The 19741-nt window shown below is 41.1% G+C and overlaps 1 protein-coding gene and 1 long non-coding RNA gene across 2 annotated transcripts; one reads left to right on the top strand and one right to left on the bottom strand.

Moving 5' to 3' along the window:
• Positions 1 to 79: 79 nt before the first annotated feature.
• On the top strand, positions 80 to 18291 carry ap4e1 (adaptor related protein complex 4 subunit epsilon 1). The gene is made up of 21 exons (XM_088996430.1): positions 80 to 368; positions 1058 to 1129; positions 1211 to 1334; positions 3799 to 3872; positions 3965 to 4086; positions 4283 to 4442; positions 5436 to 5602; positions 5698 to 5771; positions 5843 to 5965; positions 6055 to 6164; positions 6227 to 6370; positions 10324 to 10432; positions 10524 to 10642; positions 11082 to 11384; positions 11478 to 11589; positions 11662 to 11800; positions 12067 to 12298; positions 13990 to 14517; positions 15613 to 15803; positions 15872 to 16032; positions 16963 to 18291. Exons 1-21 carry the CDS (start codon positions 228 to 230, stop codon positions 17121 to 17123), a joined length of 3366 nt encoding a protein of 1121 aa, XP_088852556.1. The 5' UTR covers positions 80 to 227; the 3' UTR covers positions 17124 to 18291.
• LOC148897896 (uncharacterized) lies at positions 8460 to 10050 on the bottom strand. Its single transcript, XR_016114983.1, has 2 exons — positions 8820 to 10050; positions 8460 to 8561 (listed from the first exon to the last, which is right to left on the bottom strand). It is a non-coding gene; the product is annotated as an uncharacterized LOC148897896 (long non-coding RNA).
• Positions 18292 to 19741: the final 1450 nt, after the last annotated feature.

Raw genomic sequence — 19741 nt, 5'->3', positions numbered from 1 at the left:
GTGATCTTTATTTTGTTTGTGATTTGTATGCATCTCAATAAAGTTTTCACTCTCGGGCGGAAGTGACCTACTCGGAATCACAACAATGGCCGCCTGCTGGTTCTCGAGTTATCTTCCCGTGCTTTTTTAAAGCCTTTCACTCATATTATTATCAGCGTAGTAAAGATGGATAGACGCCCCTGTCAACGAATTGTTTAAAAAGCGATCCAGCTCCCGAGCGGGCTAAAATGAGCGACGTAGTGGAGAAAACCCTGACAGCTCTGCCGAGCTTGCTGTCTTTCGACTCTCAACCTGGCGCTGCCAAACTCTCTTCCACCTCCAAATTGGCAAGCCTCGTCAGAGGAATCACAGAGCTAACATCCAAGCACGTGAGTTTGTCAATCGCCGAAACTTTATTGTATTACAGCTAGTTAAATAAACTTTAACGTGCTCAATTTACTATAAGGTCGAATACCTGCATCCGTTCTGTCATGTTTTAGATATGTTGAGTGACTCAGTTGATTAACATTGTTTAGTTGTGCAAAAAAGTGTCCACTCCAATGCCAGGGTTGTCGTCATTGTCACTCGAATTCCCCGATCCACAGAAAATTGAGTTATAGGACTACATAAACATTTCAATGCAGCGTAAGAAACCTTAAACTCACTTCTTTCAACAGTAAAAAAAAGTTATTTCCAAAATTATATGGGTCTGGAGTTATAGGAGCTTGAAATGTGGGCGGCTGTCCAAAATACTGTACAATGCAATACATACATATAGATTTATATAGCGCTTTAACAACAGCGGAAGCTGGAACAAAGTGCTAAAATGGGAAAAATGGGAAATGCTGCCCCCTTTATGGAAGGGAAAACATTGCCTGAGGTCTGGCCAGTGCTTTACTGGCACCCGAGCATGAAAATACAAAACCCAAACAAATTCGGGAATGGCGCTCCATGTCATATTGTCAATTTCTGAATAAATTTGGGAATCGCAGTGAATGAGTTAATTTGAAATTTCAGGAGAATAATGTCTTCTTTTTAAGATGAAGTACTTTTTGTTTCATATTTTCATTCTGTTCAGGAGGAAGAGAAATTGATTCAACAAGAACTGGCTGCACTTAAAGATCAAGTGTCATCCCCTAACACATCCATGGTTAGCTTCATGAAATCTGTTCTTTGCCCATGCACAAAAAGAGCTTGAGTTTAATGTCGAATTTTTGCTGTCACCCATCAGAGGCAGATGAAGGAGCTCATGGTGCGAGCCATCTATTGCGAAATGTTGGGCTATGAGGCTTCCTTCTGTTACATCCATGCCATTAAGCTGGCCCAACAGGGCACCGCGTTGGACAAAAGAGTTGGTATGTATGTTTATGTGCACATTATATCAAAGGGAAAACGTAATACCTCGCTCATCATTGTTGACATTTTGATTGAGTTACTGTCGGAGATGTTCGGTCGGACACTGTGAACAAAGACTCAAACACAGAAAGATTGTCTTTTACTGCTGGCATGGGACACAGCTATTCATGATTGACACCCAACCTCTGCCAAGCTATTTTTTGAGAGTGTATGCAAATTTAAAGGACAACCAATGTCACTTTTTTGTTTTTTAACTGACACCAGAAAAACGTTTTATAGCATCTGAAATACGCAAAACATGCAGTATGATATTTTTAGTCAAATGCAAAACACCAATCAAAATGACTTAGTGTCCAAAAAATTGAGCTGCGAATTGGGCATTTTCAGAAAGTCCCGCCCCCCTTTCGTGACGTCACGCCAATACATCTTGCATTGCTTGTGAATCAAAACAATGGCTTCAGATTCGGAGAAGATGCTTTCTTGTTACACATCCGGTTATGAATATGATTCAAATAGTCCTGATGAGCAAAGCATACGTTTGCAATCGATTAAAGAATTTATTTGGGCCATTTTGAGGCAAACGGGCGGGGGGGAATGTCTCACCCAAGAAGAGGCAGAAAAATGGCGACCAGCTCCGGTGAGGAATGAATCAGCTCGTTTCCACAGGCTGATACTATCTTTCCATGGAGTTTGCCTACCTCTGCTGGCGGCTTTTGGGTGTAAGACATGGTTTAAAAAAAAAAACAGTACAGCAAAATACATTGACGTGATGGAAAGATGCTACAATGCGTCTTTTTTTACGGTGAGGAAGCGGTCCTTTTCTGACGTCACGTACGGCCTTGTCACCAACTCAAAAACAAGACTTCCTGAATGTTAGGCAGTGAGTCTTAAAACGTAAAATATAGCTATATGCGGTGGAATCTTATTAAAATACGCCCAGTAGAAGTCATTTGAAGCCATTTTACAAATTATGGACACAACTTGTCCGGAGACGTCGGTTGTCCCTTAAAGGACAACCGACGTCACTTTTTTGTTTCTTAACTGACATCAGAAAAACATTTTATAGCATCTAAAATACCCAAAACACGCAGTATTTTATTTTTATTCAAATGCAAAACAGCGATAAAAATGACTTAGTGTCCAAAATCTGCAAAAAAATTGAGCTGCGAATTGGGCATTTTCAGAAAGTCCCGTCCCCAGGTCGTGACGTCACGCCAAGACGTCTTGCATTGCTGGAGAATCAAAACAATGGCTTCAAATTCGGAGAATATGCTTTCTTGTTACACATCCAGTTATGAATATGATTCAAATAGTTCTGAAGAGGAAAGCATACATGTTTGCAATCGATTAAAGAATTTATTCCATGCCATTTTGAGGCAACATTGTGGAGAAACGATCACCAGAAAAGAGGCACAAAATGGCGACATCCTGTGGCCACCTCCGTTTCCACAGGCTGATAAATTCCTTATATGGAGCTTGGACACCCTCTTCTGGTGGCTTTTGGGTGCAACACAAGGTTTTCAGACCAAACAATACAGCAAAATACATTGACGTGATGGAAGGACTGCTACAATGTGTCTTTTTTTTCGGGCAGGAGGCGTTCCTTTAGTGACGTCACATACGGACTAGTCACCAACTGAAAAACAAGACTTCCTGAATGTTCAGTGCGAGTCTTAAAACGTAAAATATAGCTACATGCGGTGGAATCTTTTTAAGATACGCTCAGTAGAAGTCATTCGAAGCCATTTTACAAATTATGGACACAACTTGTCCGGAGACGTCGGTTGTCCTTTAAATGATACATTAGTAAAATATAGGCTTCTTAATTTGAATACCACACCCATGGACACCCCAAGCACCAACACCCATAAACCAACAGAACACACACATTTTAATTGGTTGTCCTTTCCATGAACTGATACATTTGTAACCTGGCTAATGAGCTCTTCCTGTGAAGGAGTTTACCAAGTCGTAAATTAGTCCAAGGCCAGATCTCCTACATGAAGACGACAGTTTAACAGGCTGTTTCTGTTCACCTCAGATTGACCCCAGATTTTCTGTGCTTCCATTGTGGGCCTTCAAAGCATGAAACTTTTAAATATGATAACTTCTCCCAAATTCCTTGTGTGTTCTACATACTTGGCAATAAAAAAATTCTGATTCTGATTCTATTCTGTCTATTCCCTATCATTTACAGAATACTTTTCTTCCAATAGTAAAAATGGGGGACATTGGTACACTTTGGGTGTGCTCCTTTTTTTGTCTTTATGAATTGCAGTGGTGTCAGCAGTGTAACTCCGATTGAATTACACAATTATATAATTGTGAGATTCCAATTTCCCAGCTAACTCATTCGACATTCTAGAAATTTGGATTGGATTGCAACTGGTTTGAGTTCATAGTAAAGGTGTCACTGTATTTTCGCTTACTTTTCCTCCAAAATATTTTGTCTATCATTTCCAGGTTACCTCGCCGTGGCCTTATTTCTTAATGAAAGTCATGAGCTCCTCCTCCTCCTTGTAAATACCGTCTTAAAGGTTGGTTAAATTGTAGTTTGTTTTAATTAAGATTTTATTTATTTTATTTTAATACATGATTCATGATGTCCAATTGTTTTCTGTGCATTTAGGATCTCCAGAGCACAAACCTCATTGAAGTGTGCATGGCTCTCACGATTGTGAGCCAGTTGTTCCCCAAAGATATGATACCTGCAATCCTCCCCCTTGTGGAAGAAAAACTCACTCACCCAAAGTAAGAAGTTCTTTTTTTATGCTCAGGTGTTTTTTAATTTTATTTTATTTTTACTTCCACTGACCATCAACCAACACGGTTCATTATATCAGATGTCAATTGTAGTTTTTGTCGGGTGTCTGTTTTGTGTGAGATTTGGTCATAAAAAGCAACATGTCTGGACAGATTGAGAATTCTGATCACTTTTTTTTTACAGAGAAATCATTCGACGCAAAGCAGTTCTGGCACTGTACAAATTTTACCTCATTGCACCCAACCAAATTCAACACATCCACAACAAGTTTCGCAAAGCTTTGTGTGACAAGGATCCAAGTGTTATGACGGCCTCACTGCACATCTACTTACAGATGATCAAAGTACTTTTTTTAAAAATTATATTTCATCATTGCTTATGTTGTTAAAACATGGACTGTGTCATGATAAAACAAAATACACATACAGTGATACCTCCGCTTACGAACGTATGAGTTTACGAACTTTTCGCCTTACAAACATTAAATTCGTGAGAATATAATCTTGGCATACAAACTTGGTTTTGGCAGAAGAACCAAACCACTAGTTTTGGGCGGATGAACACCAAACCACACGGTCGAACAGAGCCACGGTGGCTGGCGGAATAGTTTTCCACACCCCCTTTGAGTGCTGACGTGAGTTGCTATTGAGTGGAGTACATTTGCTATTATGGGACCGAAAAAGACCCCACCACAGGCTAGTGTTAAGCCGAAGAGGACACAAAAGAAAATGATAGTGGAGCAGAAGAAGGAGATCATCGAAAAACATGAACGACGTGTGCGTTTGTGTGACTTAGCGTCCCAGTAGCAGTATGCTAAGTCGACCATTGCTACGTGTGGCACAGGGTGTTTCTGTGTTGTCTAAGCAACGGTCTCAGGCAACAGAATTTAATTTGGATTAATGAAAAGCAGCTAGCAGGGCACAGTCCTTATGGAAGGTGACTCTCCTTCCAAACAGTAACTCCCTCCCTCCTCCCACTCCATTCAATCAAGCCATCAACGACCATCACAAAGGTAAATAAAACTACTTTATTATAAAGTATAGTTTATTTCTTTAATTACAATACAATGGCAAATTTATTATACATAAAATACGGTATATTTTGTGTAGTTTTCAGGCTTATTTAGTAGAAAATTATGTTTTATGGGGACCTGGAAATGGATTATTCTCATTTTTAATTGTTTTTTTTTAATGGGAAATAAATGTTTGGCAGACAAACTTTTCGCCTTACACACACTTTCTGGGAACCAATTAAGTTCGTAAACTGACGTATCACTGTATTTTAACATGCTTTATCTCCACAACTTTTATCCTTTTGTTTGTGTTGCCTTATTTAGGAGAATCCAGAAGGTTACAAAAACTTAACTGGTAGTTTTGTCACCATATTGAAACAAGTGGTGGGAGGAAAACTGCCAATGGATTACAACTATCATAATGTTCCTGCTCCTTGGCTTCAAATCCAACTACTTAGGATTCTGTCCATACTTGGGAAAGATGACCAGAGGTACTGAATCCAAGTCGCAATGGATTTGAACATCCGATGTTCTAATTTGAATATATATGTTTTTTTTTTAATTTCATTTTTTTAATGCGACACAGCGCAAGTGAGATTATGTTCGAAGTCCTTGACGAATCCTTACGACAAGCCGAGATGAACCACAACATTACTTATGGTGCGATGCATTTGAAATTTCTACTTTATCCAGTTCAAATTTTACATTCATCATCTTTGATCTTTCCACAGCAATATTGTACGAGTGTGTGAAGTGTATTTACACAATTCATCCGAAGGGTGAACTCCTGGAAAAAGCTGCAAAATGTATTGGCAACTTTATTCTGTCGACAAAGATTAACCTGAAATATATAGGTAGGCAAACTACTTCTTATTTTATTTTATTTTATTTTATTGTTTTTAAGTGTGTCGACCAAAATAAATGTATTGGGTTTGTGCTGCAGGCTTGAAAGCGCTCACTTACGTGGTCCAGCAGGATCCGAAACTGGCCCTGCAGCATCAGATGACCATCATTGAATGCCTTGATCATCCCGACCTCATCATCAAACGTGAGGTGAGACAGATGCTGGTTCCTGTCTCGATTTTCTCAGCTCCTGATATCATTTCCCCACGTAGACACTGGAGTTGCTCTTTCGGATCACAAATGGCAAGAATGTCACTGTCATTGTGGAGAAACTGCTGGAATTTCTGCGCACCAGTCAGGACGACTACACGATTATTGACCTGATGGGGAAGGTGACAGAAGTGGCTGAAAAATATCCTTTGTTGTTGTGGGTGCAAGCAAGGAATATTATTGATCACCATAATCTCTTATCTAAATCAAAAATTATTTTGATATTTATGAGCATTTGATTTGAGAGCAATGACCTTGAACATTAACCTTGGTTTTACTGGGTGAGGTAGCATTATTACTTTTACTTATACCGACGCTCCCCACCGTATGAACGAGATACGTTCTGATCAGTCGTTTGTAAATTGAATTTGTTAATAAATTGCTTCAGTGCTATATTTTGGATGGAATGTATTTTTAAGTAAAACACTGAACGGGGAAGTATAAAACACAGATGCTCTAACAGTCGTAAAATAAATTAACACCGACTGTAGTCCGACGACGTATATCCTTGGGTATTCAGTAAGCCAATACTGAAGCTTTTACTTTTTGTGAGGCATCGCGTCGTCCTGGTGTTCTGCTTTTGAGGATTTCCTCCCCACCCGCATACTCTACGCAGCCAATCGTAATCGAGCTCGGCGGATCAGGGTCTGAACTCGTTGGCAACACTTCAGCATAGCCCCGGGCGCTGATTGGTCAGCCTTGGTGCCAGTCACGTAAACATTCATCCCTTGAAACCTCTAATGCGTACGTGTGAATGCCTGGGCGTGAGGTACAGTACGCAGCCAATTGCAAGCAAGCTCGGCCAGACGATCCCCATCGTACGAACGAGATACATTCCGAGCGGTCGTTTGTAAGGTGAACTTGTTCGTAAATTGCTTCAGTGCTAGATTTTGTATGGAATGTATGTTTAAGTCAAACACTGAACGGAGAAGTATAAAACACAGACACTCTAACAGTCGTAAAATGAATTCACACCTACTGTAGTACGATGACATATATCCTTGGGTCTTTAGTAAACCATTACTGAAGCTGCTGGCACGTAATTACTGTACTGAATTACGTGGCAGCAGCCATTACTTCCAGGAGCGTCAACTGGGAAGAGGGATTTTCTCCCCGCCCACTTACTCTATACAGCCAATCATAAGCGAGCTCTGTGGATCGGGGCCAGAACTCGTCTGCAACACTTCAGCATTGCTCAGCCTTGGTGTCAGTCGCGTAAACATCCAGCCCTTTAAAATCCTCCAATGTATCTGTGTGATGTGCGTGTGCTGAAGCACAGGACGCAGCCAATCGCAAGCAAGCTCGGCCTGGAAAAGGCGCGCAATACAAAATGTAACTTAAAGGACAACCGACGTCACTTTTTTGTTTTTTAACTGACACCAGAAAAACGTTTTATAGCATCTAAAATATGCAAAACACGCAGTATGATATTTTTAGTCAAATGCAAAACACCAATAAAAATGACTTAAAGTGTCCAAAATCTGCAAAAAATTGAGCTGCGAATTGGGCATTTTCAGAAAGTCCCGCCCCCAGTTCGTGACGTCACGCCAAGACGTCTTGCATTGCTAGTGAATCAAAACAATGGCTTCAGATTCGGAGAATATGCTTTCTTGTTCCACATCCAGTGATGAATATGATTCAAATAGTTCTGAAGAGGAAAGCATACATGTTTGCAATCGATTAATTTATTTGTGCCATTTTGACATTGGGAGAAAATCTCTCACCCAAAAAAAGACGCACAAAATGGCGACCTCATGTGGCCACCTCCGTTTCCACAGGCTGATAAATTCCTTATATGGCGCTTGGACGCCCTCTTCTGGCCATCTGGCGGCTTTTGGGTGCAACACGAGGTCCCCAGACCAAACAAGTACAGCAAAATACATTGACGTGATGGAAGGACCGCTACAATGCGTCTTTTTTACGGTAAAGCCTTTAGTTACGTCACGTACGGACTCGTCACCAACTCAAAAACAAGACTTCCTGAATATTCAGCGCGAGTCTTAAAATGTAAAATATAGCTATATGCGGTGGAATCATTGTAAAATACGCTCAGTAGAAGTCATTTGAAGCCATTCTACAAATTATGGACACAACTTGTCCGGAGACGTCGGTTGTCCTTTAAAGCATCTCTGTCCGAACATTTTTCGACATACTGTATGTGACGGGTGTCACAACAGTGACTGTCTTCATCTCCACGATGCTGCTGTATTAATGAAGACGAGACGCGTGGATGTGTCTTTTTATTTCTTTTATTTCTGCAACACAGTATGGCAGAAGGGATGGGTGAAGTCGCATGGGTTTCGTCTTGTGATTAACCTGAATCTCCTCGAGATTGTTCTCAAATGCAAAACATTGTAGATAACAAAACAGAATTAACAACGTGTGATCGTATAGTGGTTATTTACAGAAAAAGAGAATACAACACAAGTTCACTGTTATTTACAAGATGTCCCTGAACGCATCATGGGCGGAGACTCGGCAGAACACGCGGTGCGCTTGTAATGGCGCCACCCGCCACGGACACTCACGGGCAAATGAAACACGACACAAGAAACTAAATATTGTTCAATAAAAACGAAATGAAACAATTATTACCTGCAACACAGTATGGCAGAAGGGATGGGTGAAGTCGCATGGGTTTCGTCTTGTGATTAACCTGAATCTCCTCGAGATTGTTCTGGAAACTATGGGCGGGACATAGTGCCACACTGTGCGCCGTTGCGTCACTTCCTTCATAATTTAATAACCTAAGTGTACAACTCCGTTACATACACCCCCCTTAAATTATGCAGAAGTGAGGCAACATACACACGGAAGACAACAGAAAGACCAACAGGCAAAATAGACAAGGTTATCGGGCAAGGATGTACAAGGAAGCTGTCTAATTATGTCACTCATCTGACCAACTACGTCAGGTGACTGGAGTGAGGGATCTGTCGCCGGTGTGTCAGGGTCTGTGTGCTCGTCGGAGATGCACTGTACTGGGTCTGGGAAGGAACTCTGTCCCCACTAACATAAGTGGCCTCAGCTCGCACCTGCCCATTCCCCTCTGTACAAACTACATCACCCTGCATAGCACTACATAACTGTGACAGACTGGAGAAAGGGATCTGTTGCTGGTGTATCAGTTGTCTGTGCGCTCGTCGTAGATGCACTGCACTGGGTCTGGGAAGGAACTCTGTCCCCACTAACATAAGTGGCCTCAGCTTGAACCTGCCCATTCCCCTCTGTACAACCTACACCACTCTGGATTGCACTATACAACTGTTACACAGTTGGGAAGCCTCTACCTCTAGCAACACACTCATTCAAAGGTGTGCTACTGGTTAAATGTAAGGAGCTCATTCTTAGACTTAACACACGAAAACACGTACATGAAAAAAAACACACTAATTGCAAAACAGCAGGTCAGACAATTAACACACTACATGTATTTCCAAAACGGGGGTCGACACACCGTCCACCGAGTGATGGGACTGCACAGCGTCTTCATTGTGCAGCATCGCGGTCCCGGTCCGAAGTGGAGAGTCACTTGTGATCCGGGTCACGGCACCAATGTGACGGGTGTCACAACAGTGACTGTCTTCATCTCCACGATGCTGCCGTATTAATGAAGACGAGACGCGTGGATGTGTCTTTTTATTTCTTTTATTTCTGCAACACAGTATGGCAGAAGGGATGGGTGAAGTCGCATGGGTTTCGTCTTGTGATTAACCTGAATCTCCTCGAGATTGTTCTGGAAACTATGGGCGGGACATAGTGCCACACTGTGCGCCGTTGCGTCACTTCCTTCATAATTTAATAACCTAAGTGTACAACTCCGTTACATGTACCCACAAAAATGTTCGTATGTACCGTTATTTGTAACTTGAATGTTCGTAAATTGGGGAGCGTCTGTAGATTTAACTTGCTGTCATAATATTAATCATCCCTCCATCCATTTTCAAATCCGCTTAGCCTCGTGACAGTTGCAAGCGTGCCAGATCGTGTAAATAATGTTGGATAATTTACTTTTGCAGGCATACATTTTCTAAATAGGCTCAGTTGAAAAAAATAGCTTGTATGAGTGCTTTTTTTTCTGATGAAAATTTCAACATATGCACCTGACAACAAGTGGTTCATTACCACAATGAACACTGTCTTCTCGCTGGGTGGAGACTTAATGCAACCCGACATCCCCAACAACTTCCTCAAACTGATCTCAGAAGGTGACAGCACTTTTTTGCGATATTGTCATATTTCCTCTTTTTTTTTTTTTTACTACATCATCACGAATGTGTCTTTCTTCTAATGATCCAGGGTTTGCTGATGTGGAACAAGACAGGATGTTGAGACTTTTTGCAGTGGATTCCTATGTGTCTCTGCTACAGGGAGAGCCCGAGAAGCTGCCTCAGCGTTTCCTTCAGGTCATCAGCTGGGTGAGTAGGCTTTCGAAATCAGCCATCGTTGCATTACAGCTGCAGTAATGTAGGACATCTCCGTTTTGTGCATGCCCACATTTTCACCAAGGAGTCAGAATCAGAATCATCTTTATTGGCCAACTATGTAGAACACACAAGGAATTTGTCTGCGGTAGAACACGCTTTGCTAGTATCATCATAAACAAGGACATGATTAATAAGTATGAAAGAGCGTGGAAGGAAGTATGGAGGGCAAGAGGGAAGAAACTTTTAAGTGTCTACTGGATTTGGTGGAAATGGATCGATTGGTAGCGCCTGCCTGAGGCGAGTAGCTGGAAAAGCTGGTGGACAGGATGCGCAGGGTCCATTCGAATTTTTGTCACCATTCCAATATACCCGCCCGGGCACAGTTTTGTTTGAAATGGTAAATCCTATCAGTTTTGTGTTTATGTTTCAGGTTCTTGGCGAATATTCTCATTTGAGGGAAGATCTGGAACCAGCCACTGTTGTGAGACTTCTGGCCAATCTTTTGGACTTGAAGCAAGCCAGCAGTGAAACGAAGGGCTGGGTCCTCTCTGCAATGACAAAGCTCCGTGAGGGCGAGGCAGCCATGTCTGTGCTTCAGGGAGTTTCCGAAACATATAGCAGTTCCATGGACACAGCGCTAAGGCAAAGGGCTCAAGAACTGCAGAACCTCCACTTGAATCCAGAGTTGTGGGCCAGGGTGCTACCTCGCAATGCCTCCACGGAGCCTCTGGAGGTAAAATGTCATAACTTTAGTGAACATAAGAACAATCCAGTAGTACTTTGGTTTGTTGTGTACCAGTAAATGATTGGGTTTCTGGGTTACCAGGTTGATTCATCATTGTCATTTTTGGATGAGTACGTGTCCGAATCGCTGGCAGCTGGTGCCGCTCCTTATAAATCTCCACACCAACGTCAGGAAGAGCTCGCTCAGGCCAAAGGTTCAGTCAAACATGAATCCGTATTGATAATGTGACATGTTCTGAATATTGTTGCTATGATTCCTACTTCAGCTGTAAGTGTGGAGCCCTACAGCTTGTTGCTACCTATCAGCATGTCCTTATGCAGTCTGGAAGGCAGACAGTCTCCCACTTTACCCTCGATGAGTTCTGGTCTGTCAGGTGACAGTCCGGACCACTCACATAAAGCGGGGTTTGTAAAACTCATCTTTTTTGCATTCAAATGGTTCCTTTTTTTACTCTTCTTTTTTATGTCTCAAATACACATTTCAAGGCACTTTACGGATTATACAGTTCTAATTCAACAAATTTGATTTGGACTGAATGCAGGACGTCCATGGACGGTTATCATTCTATTGTCTCAAAGACAAAAAAGAGGATAGAAAATTATAGCAGATAAAAAAAGACAACAGTTAACATCAGTACAAGTATGGATGTGATATCTTCTCTCTATCTTAGTACGACAACTCTAAAGATGGATAAAGTCAAGCGAGTGTGGGGAAGGGAAGGCTACCTGGCCCAGAGGGAATCTGCCACGGTTGAAGTGCCCAGTCCCGTCGATTCAGACGTCCAGATTGGGGAAATGGACATCTCACAGAATCCTACCCCACCGCCAGTTGTGGATCAAGAAAAACAGCAGCTGGCGTCTTCATTGTTCGTCGGCCTGGGCTCCCAAACATCTTCGCCCTTGGTGAGCAGAGAAACACAACAATTTCCTCCCTGTGTGGAGTTTGCATTTCTCTCCGGACCCGCGTGGGTTTTCTCCAGGTCCTCCGGTTTCCTCCCACACTCCAAAAACATGCATGGCAGGCAGATTGACCCCTCCAAATTGTCCCTAGGTGTGAGTGTGAGAGTGACTTTTGTACGTCTTTGTGTGTCCTGCGATTGGCTGGCAACCAATTCAGGGTGTGCCCGAAGACAGCTGAGATAGGCTCCAGCAGCCCCGCGATCCTAATGAGGAATAAGCGGTACGGAAAATGGGTGGATGGATGGTTTAATTTTCATTCAACTCATTCACTGCCATTCCCGAATTTATTCGGCAATTGAAAAGCATGAAGTGGGGCGCCATTCCCGAAATTGTTCAGGTTTTGTTTTTTATTGCCAAAATGGAACTGTATAGTGCCACTTAGCAGTTTTTTTTACGACGATACTAGTGCAGCGTGTTCTACCGGAAACAAGTTCCTTGTGTGTTCTACATACTTGGCAATAAAGATGATTCTGATTCTGATTCTGATTATTGTGGGTCGGTGCCGATAAAGCGCTGGTCAGACCTCTGGCAATGTTCTACGAGGGGGCAGCATTTGCATTTTATCCATGTTAGCGCTTTGTTTCAGCTTCAGCTTTTGTTAAATTGCCTTATAAGTCAATATGTATGTACAGTGACCCCTCGTTTATCGCGGGAGATACGTTCCAAAAATACCCCGAGATAGGTGAAATCCGCGAAGTACAATGTAGTAAAAAAAAACGTTTTTTTTTTTTTTAAGGAGTCTTTCTCCGAGAGAAGAACATTGTTATCGGTAGTTGTTGGCACTCTTTCATTTTTTGTCTTTCTTTTTTTTTTTGAGAATAGAGAACAGCTCATGGAGCCGATTGCTCCATGAGCTGTCAAAGCCAGTGTGTTTTATTTTATTCTGCTTTGTTTTCAGGGTTGTTTCTTTTACTTTGTTTGTTTTCACATTTGCATGCCGTTAATAAAAAAAAAATCCCCAGAAAAAAAATCCACGATGCACTGAAGCCGCGATAAGTGAACCGCGAAGTAGCGAGGGATCACTGTTTTTTGTACAGCCGTCCCCATTTCAAGCTCACATAACCCGAAACCCATAAGGGAAGTAACTATTTTTTTCTGATGAAAGAAGAGAGTCTAAGGTTTCTTACGCTGCATGGTATACAATGCATATTGATTTATATCGCGCTTTAACAACAGCTGAAGCGCTTAACATAGACAACTATCATGTAGGGGGAAGCATTTACCTTTTGTACAGCCGCCCTCATTTCAAGCCCAGATAACTCCGAACTCATATAACTTGGGAATTAACTCTTTTTTTCTGATGAAAGAAGACATGCGAAGGTTTCTTACGCTGCAGTGAATGTTTATGTGGTCCTAAAACTCAAAATTCTGTTGGTCCTGCAATTTGAGTGAAAATGACAAAAACCCTGGCACTGGAGTGGACACATATTTGCACATCGTCTGGCAGTGAATGAATTAAACTTTGTATGATATAGTGCAGATCTTACAAAAAAGATGTTTCCCTATCTAGATTCACAATGGGCCATTGCATCAATCTTTTGGGGAGTTTCTTGTTTTCCTAGACTATTCCACCTTTGTATATATGACTGTTATTCAGCCCTACTTTTTCTTCGTGACTCTTTGTCTCCAAACAGATGGGAAAGTCTGAGGCAAAACATCAAAGGTTGAGAAAAAAAGCCAAAGGTCCGGTCTCATCCTCAGAGAGCAGCAAGCAGACATCCAACTCTATCATCCCTCCTCCCGACAGCGTCGATAACCTGCTGTGTAACATGGACCCTGAGAAGTCCTTATCCTCATGTACACAAATGACTGAAAGTCCTGAAGGCTGCGCGGCAGCTAATGGTACCTGCGCTGTAGAGGGCGATGTAACAGAGTGCGACGAGTCAAGTCTCACCAGAGACAACTGTTTAATTGTTGCTGGATCTTGTGAGACGGAAGAACCAGTGGGAATCAAAGACTTCTGTCTCACCTCCTACCTCCCCGCTGACTGCTTTGGAGCAAACCATTCCGAATTCACTCCTCTGTGTTCCAGCCACGGCGTGGATCTCGCCGCCTGCCATGTACACAAAGACGACACTTTGGTGCTGCTTGTTTTTATTTCGAACTCCTCCAACTCTGATGTACAGCAGTTCGTTTTACAGGTGGTCTCAGAAGACGTTGAGGTAAATACGCTCCCTTTTAATACATCACAACATTTAGGATGAAACATTCATTTTCACGACTGCTGGACAGTTTTACATATGTCAATTTTGCTGCAAAACCATTTACGATGATGGGAATATTATTTAAATATATTTATGAATAATTATTTATTCAAGAAAGGGAATTACACATTGATTATTTCAAATAACTGGATAAGTTAAATACACTAGCTTAATGCGCGTAATGCTAACACAGCATTGGGAATGCAATAGATGGGCTAACGAGTAACGTCTCTGTGCCCGTGTTATAACGTTTTCAAAAAAATACATCTGAACACCAAATATTATTGATGTATTTTATGGCGCTTGACTTCATCAGAAAGCACAAACTGTCTCTGCATTCCATTGAATTTTTATGACAGTGTTTTTATATAGTTTCATATCATAAAGTGCTAATAGATGGGCTAACAAATAACGTCTTTGCACCTGTGTTATAACACATTATGGCCACCAAATATTATTTATGTATTATGGTCCCTGACTTCTTCAGGAAGCACAAACTGTCTCTAAATTCCATTGAATCCATATGAGAGTTTTATATCATAGCGATGTTGTACCCTTTTTTTGGAAGGCTAGACCTGCTTTTTAAAGTCCTTTTTTTCTTCATTGCATTGGAATCCATTACGTATTTCATCAGAGTTTTATATATACTGTATATATAAAAAAATACAGACACTCTCCTACTTATGAACATTTGAGTTACGAACAACGGTACATATGAACATTTTGGTAGTCACATATCGAGCATATATTTTATTAAATGTTTAATTTTCAGTACAAACCAATACAGGTCACTGATACAATCCTTAAACTTGCTTATATAAGCCTTAAACACTGCGATACAAGGGTGTCCCCCGCCTCGTCCTTAAACTAATGAGGAATTACGGAAAATGAGATGAGATGAGAGAGATATAAGCCTTAAACATACATTCCATGCAAAACATAGCACTGAAGCAACTTACAAACAAATTCACCTTACGAACGGCCGTTCGTAACATATCTTGTTCGTAAGTTGGGGAGCGTCTGTATTTTTTATTTTTTATTTTTTTCTTCCAGGTGTCGTGTCTCTCTGAAAGTACAGTAAAAGAGTTGAGGTGCCACCACGTTGAAGTGTATCAGTACTCCCTGACTGCCAAAAGGCCTTCAGTACATCTTGAAGTATCTGGCCTGGTTTCTTTCAACATGCCTGACAGAACTCCTCAGACAAGCCACTTCTCTTACAAACTTCCGCTTCCCTCTTTCATCAGGTGAACTATTTGCCTCCTTGCGCAAGAGCATGAATATTTGCTTGTCTTACTCAGATTTTTATGCTCAGGCCTTTGGAGTTGTCCACGGAGGAGTACGGCTCCATGTGGCTGGCCTTCTCGCACGATACAAAGCAGAACCTGACGCTCGTTGCAGATGTACACGATTCTTTGAGAGCGACGTTGGATGTGTTGGAGAGGAAACTTCACCTTCATGTGGTGGCCATTATTGGTAAAAACATGTCTGATGTCAATCTGGCGGAGATGTCGGCAATGTTGCTCATTCTGCGTTGGTGTGACTGGAGGAGTGGCTGCTGGAGCTTAAAAAAGAATGCATATTGCTCCAATTGACAAGCGTTTTATATTTTAACTCATTCACTGCCAGACAATGTGCAAATGTGTATACTCCGGTGCCAGGGATTTTGTCATTTTCACTCAAATTGCAGGACCCACAGAATATTGAGTTATAGGACTACATAAACATTCAATGCCGAATAAGAAATCATAGACTCTCTTGTTTCATCAGGAAAAAAAATGTTATCTGGGTCTGGAGTTATATGAGCTTGAAATGCGGGCGGCTATACAAAAAGCAAATGCTGCCCACTCATGGAATGGAAAAACATTGCCAGAGGTCTTACCAGCACTTTATCGGCACCCCCGTACGAAAAACCAAAACCTGAACAAATTCGGGAATGGCGCTCCAGGTCATGCTTTTCAATTCCCGAAAAAAATCGGGAATGGCAGTGAATGAGTTAATTACAACTGTTTTTTTTGTTTTAATTTCATCCAGTGTGTCTCAGCCATATAGCTTTCAGTCAGTTGTGACTTATTTTAAGTCATATTTGAAGAAGTTTATTTTAAGTCACATTTAAGTCAGTTTATTTTGAGCTTACTTGGTTATATAGCGTTATCTGAATTGAAAGTGGGGGTGGCGTACAAAATCTAAATGCTGCCCCCTGGTGGGAAGGAAAAACATTGCCAGAGGTCTGACCGAAGCTTAATATGCACCCCTCCGCAAGAATAAAACAAAACCCGAACAAATTTGTGAATAGCGCTCCACGTCATTCTTTTCAATTCCTGAATAAATTTGGGAATGTCAGTGAATAAGTCTAGCTTCTTTTTTCAAGTAAGACTTTTTTTTGTTTTGTTTTGTCCCATACAGGAATGGAAGGAATTGTAGCTTGTCGACTCCTCCGTGACCAACCATGTTTGATGCACTGCCGGGTGCATGGAGAGACCTTGGCCGTATGGTTGCGCTCTCTGGTTCCAGACCTGCCCGACTGCCTCATTTATCACTGTCAGAGAGCCTTACAGGAAATTTGAAACATTGACACCACTGAGCTGCATCAGCTCTACACCACAGGACAAATGCAAGTACAAGTCCAGAAAGTCAAAACTCGACCACAGTTTGGCCAGAGCCATTTACTCAACTGGCAAGTAAACGAAATCCACATGTTTTTACTTTCCGGATCTGGATTCTCCCCCTCTGACAACTGCAGAGAACAAAAAAGGGACTATCTAATGGCTGGTATCTCCATTACTGGTACGTTCATTTTTTACCCCCCCCCCTCCACCCCCATCAACTCACGAGTCATAATTTTAGGTCTTCCTTCATAACAGAAATAAACATCTTTCAATTTTCTACATAATTATCACGATACACGAAGGCAAAATATTAGAAACAGTCCCCATCATGTTGCAGACTGAAAACTTGTATCTCATGAGTTTCCTAGTGTACCTATTGTATGTCAGTTCAATACAATATTTTCCCCCAACCTTTTTATATTTGTTAAACTAAGCACTTGATCTCGATCCGAATAATTGAATCATCACAATAATAATAACAACAACAAAAGAGTCTTAAAAGGATAAATATATCTATGCTGAATTATTGAAAAGGAATGAAAGCACTTGTATTGGATTTGTATTTTGGTGCGGGTCTTAAAATGTCTTGCCGCATTTGAAGGGAAAATTCTACATTTGTTCAATTTATTCAACTGAAGACATCATCGATGAAGTTATAAAGCCGTGACAAACTGATTCAGATGAAGCTGAACTTTTGTCTCAAAGTAGTGATGATAACTTTCTGTGATGTTTTCATTTTCCTTTCATGCCATGTCTTCTTTTAATCTATGCAATTAGTGAGAGGTGGATAATAGCGATTCTTATATTTTTGTATTTCAGCAGTGTCGGAGAAACATATTTATTGGTTTTATATCTTAACTGAGTTCTCTTTTGAATAAGTTCAATTTGAATGGATTCAATCAGCCATTTTCATTTAGTAAAAAATTGAGGGCACACATTTCTTCTTGTTATTCACTTGTGAAGCATTTTTGTGTCTAAAGCAAACCTTAGACCCAAAGCCTTATGTTCTAAAGTCAAGGTGACATTTTTGGGCTGTGCCCATGGTACACAAAGAAGTAGAAGTTCGGATTCCAGAGTGCCTGATGCAAATATTATAACTTCAATAAATTCATCAAGTGCAACATAATTCTGATGGTATCATTTCAGTCTGGAGATGAAAGGTGTGTACATGCAAATATTATGAATGATCATGTCACACATTTTGTTGTCGTTTATATAACTATGAATAGCAATGCTCGACAGGAATGAAAAAAAATGTACAAAATCAGTCGCATCTCAACCCTGTATTTCATGTGGAATGGTGGTTGTCATTGTCAGGATTTGCAAGGTGGTGGAGGTTGTGGACCCCAAAAAAAGCAGGCAGGAGGTTGGAGTGGGGTGTATTTGACACATTGTGTTAAATGAATTCAGCAGGAACAAAATCTCAAACAACAAAGTCATCAGAACAGAAAGGCGCAAAGTAGCAAACAAAACCACGAGTAAAACATGACACGGTGTAACAATGAGCCGACACTGAATGGTCTATGGTCGTGCCAGGAGTCCTTTTAACTGCCACTGATTAAAACGATAATACCTGTGCAGCTGTGGGTAGGGCCCAACAGTGCCACCCGTTGGTCACAAACCGAAACGTGACAGTCATATGCCAAACGACAATACAGTGGGACCTTGGCTTACGCACTTAATTTGTTCCCAGACAGAGTGTATAAGGTAAAGTATGTATCCCAAAAATTAATTTCCTATAGGAAACCATTAAAATGAGAATAATCCATTCCCAGGTCTCCATAAAATATAATTTTCAACTACATAAGCCTTAAAACTACAAACAATATACCTTATTCTATGTATAATAAATGCGCTATTGTATTGTAATGAAATAAATACACTGCACTGTATAATAAAGTCGTTTTATTTACCTTTGTGATGGTCATTGATGGCTTGATGGTTTCCTCAGCATTAAACACTTGATGAGGAACGTAGGCTTCTTCTTTCACCATCTTGAGGAATGATCCCTTCTAGGTGCTTTCGCTGCGATAATTTTATCTAGTTCCTCATCAATTGTATTCTGTTTAGCTGGGTTGATAGCTTTTTGCATTAAGTATACAAATGGCTTATGCGGGTTGTTTGTGGAGCCTTATTGATGGGATATTTTAACCTTGCAGTCTACACTCTGCCTTTGAACTATCAAAGTTGAAACTCTCACTGCCTGTCTCTTTAATGTTTAAACCACCTCTCCTCACTGCTGCGTTCTTGACCAATCACGTGGCTTGAACCGAAGACTGGGGGCGGGGAATAGAGGACAAAAACAGTCGGCTGCAAAGGATACATTACTGTATACAGTGGGACATCGGTTTACGAACACCTTGCCTTACGAACTTTTCAGTTTCCGAACGTTAAATTTATGAAAATTAAACCTTGGCATACATTTAATGCTGAGGAAACCGGCCACTCCATTCCATCAAGCCATCAACGGCCATCACAAAGGTAAATATAATGACTTTATTATACAGTACAGTTTATTCCTTTAATTATAATACCATAGCACAGTTATTATACATAAAATAAGGCATATTTTGTGT

Source organism: Hippocampus bargibanti, linkage group LG05 (genome assembly GCF_051943395.1).
Source record: "Hippocampus bargibanti isolate YZ-2025 linkage group LG05, ASM5194339v1, whole genome shotgun sequence".
NCBI classification, from domain to species: Eukaryota; Metazoa; Chordata; class Actinopteri; order Syngnathiformes; family Syngnathidae; genus Hippocampus; species Hippocampus bargibanti.
The sequence above is the reverse complement of the archived record's forward strand: the minus strand, read 5'-3'. Positions and strand labels throughout refer to the sequence as shown.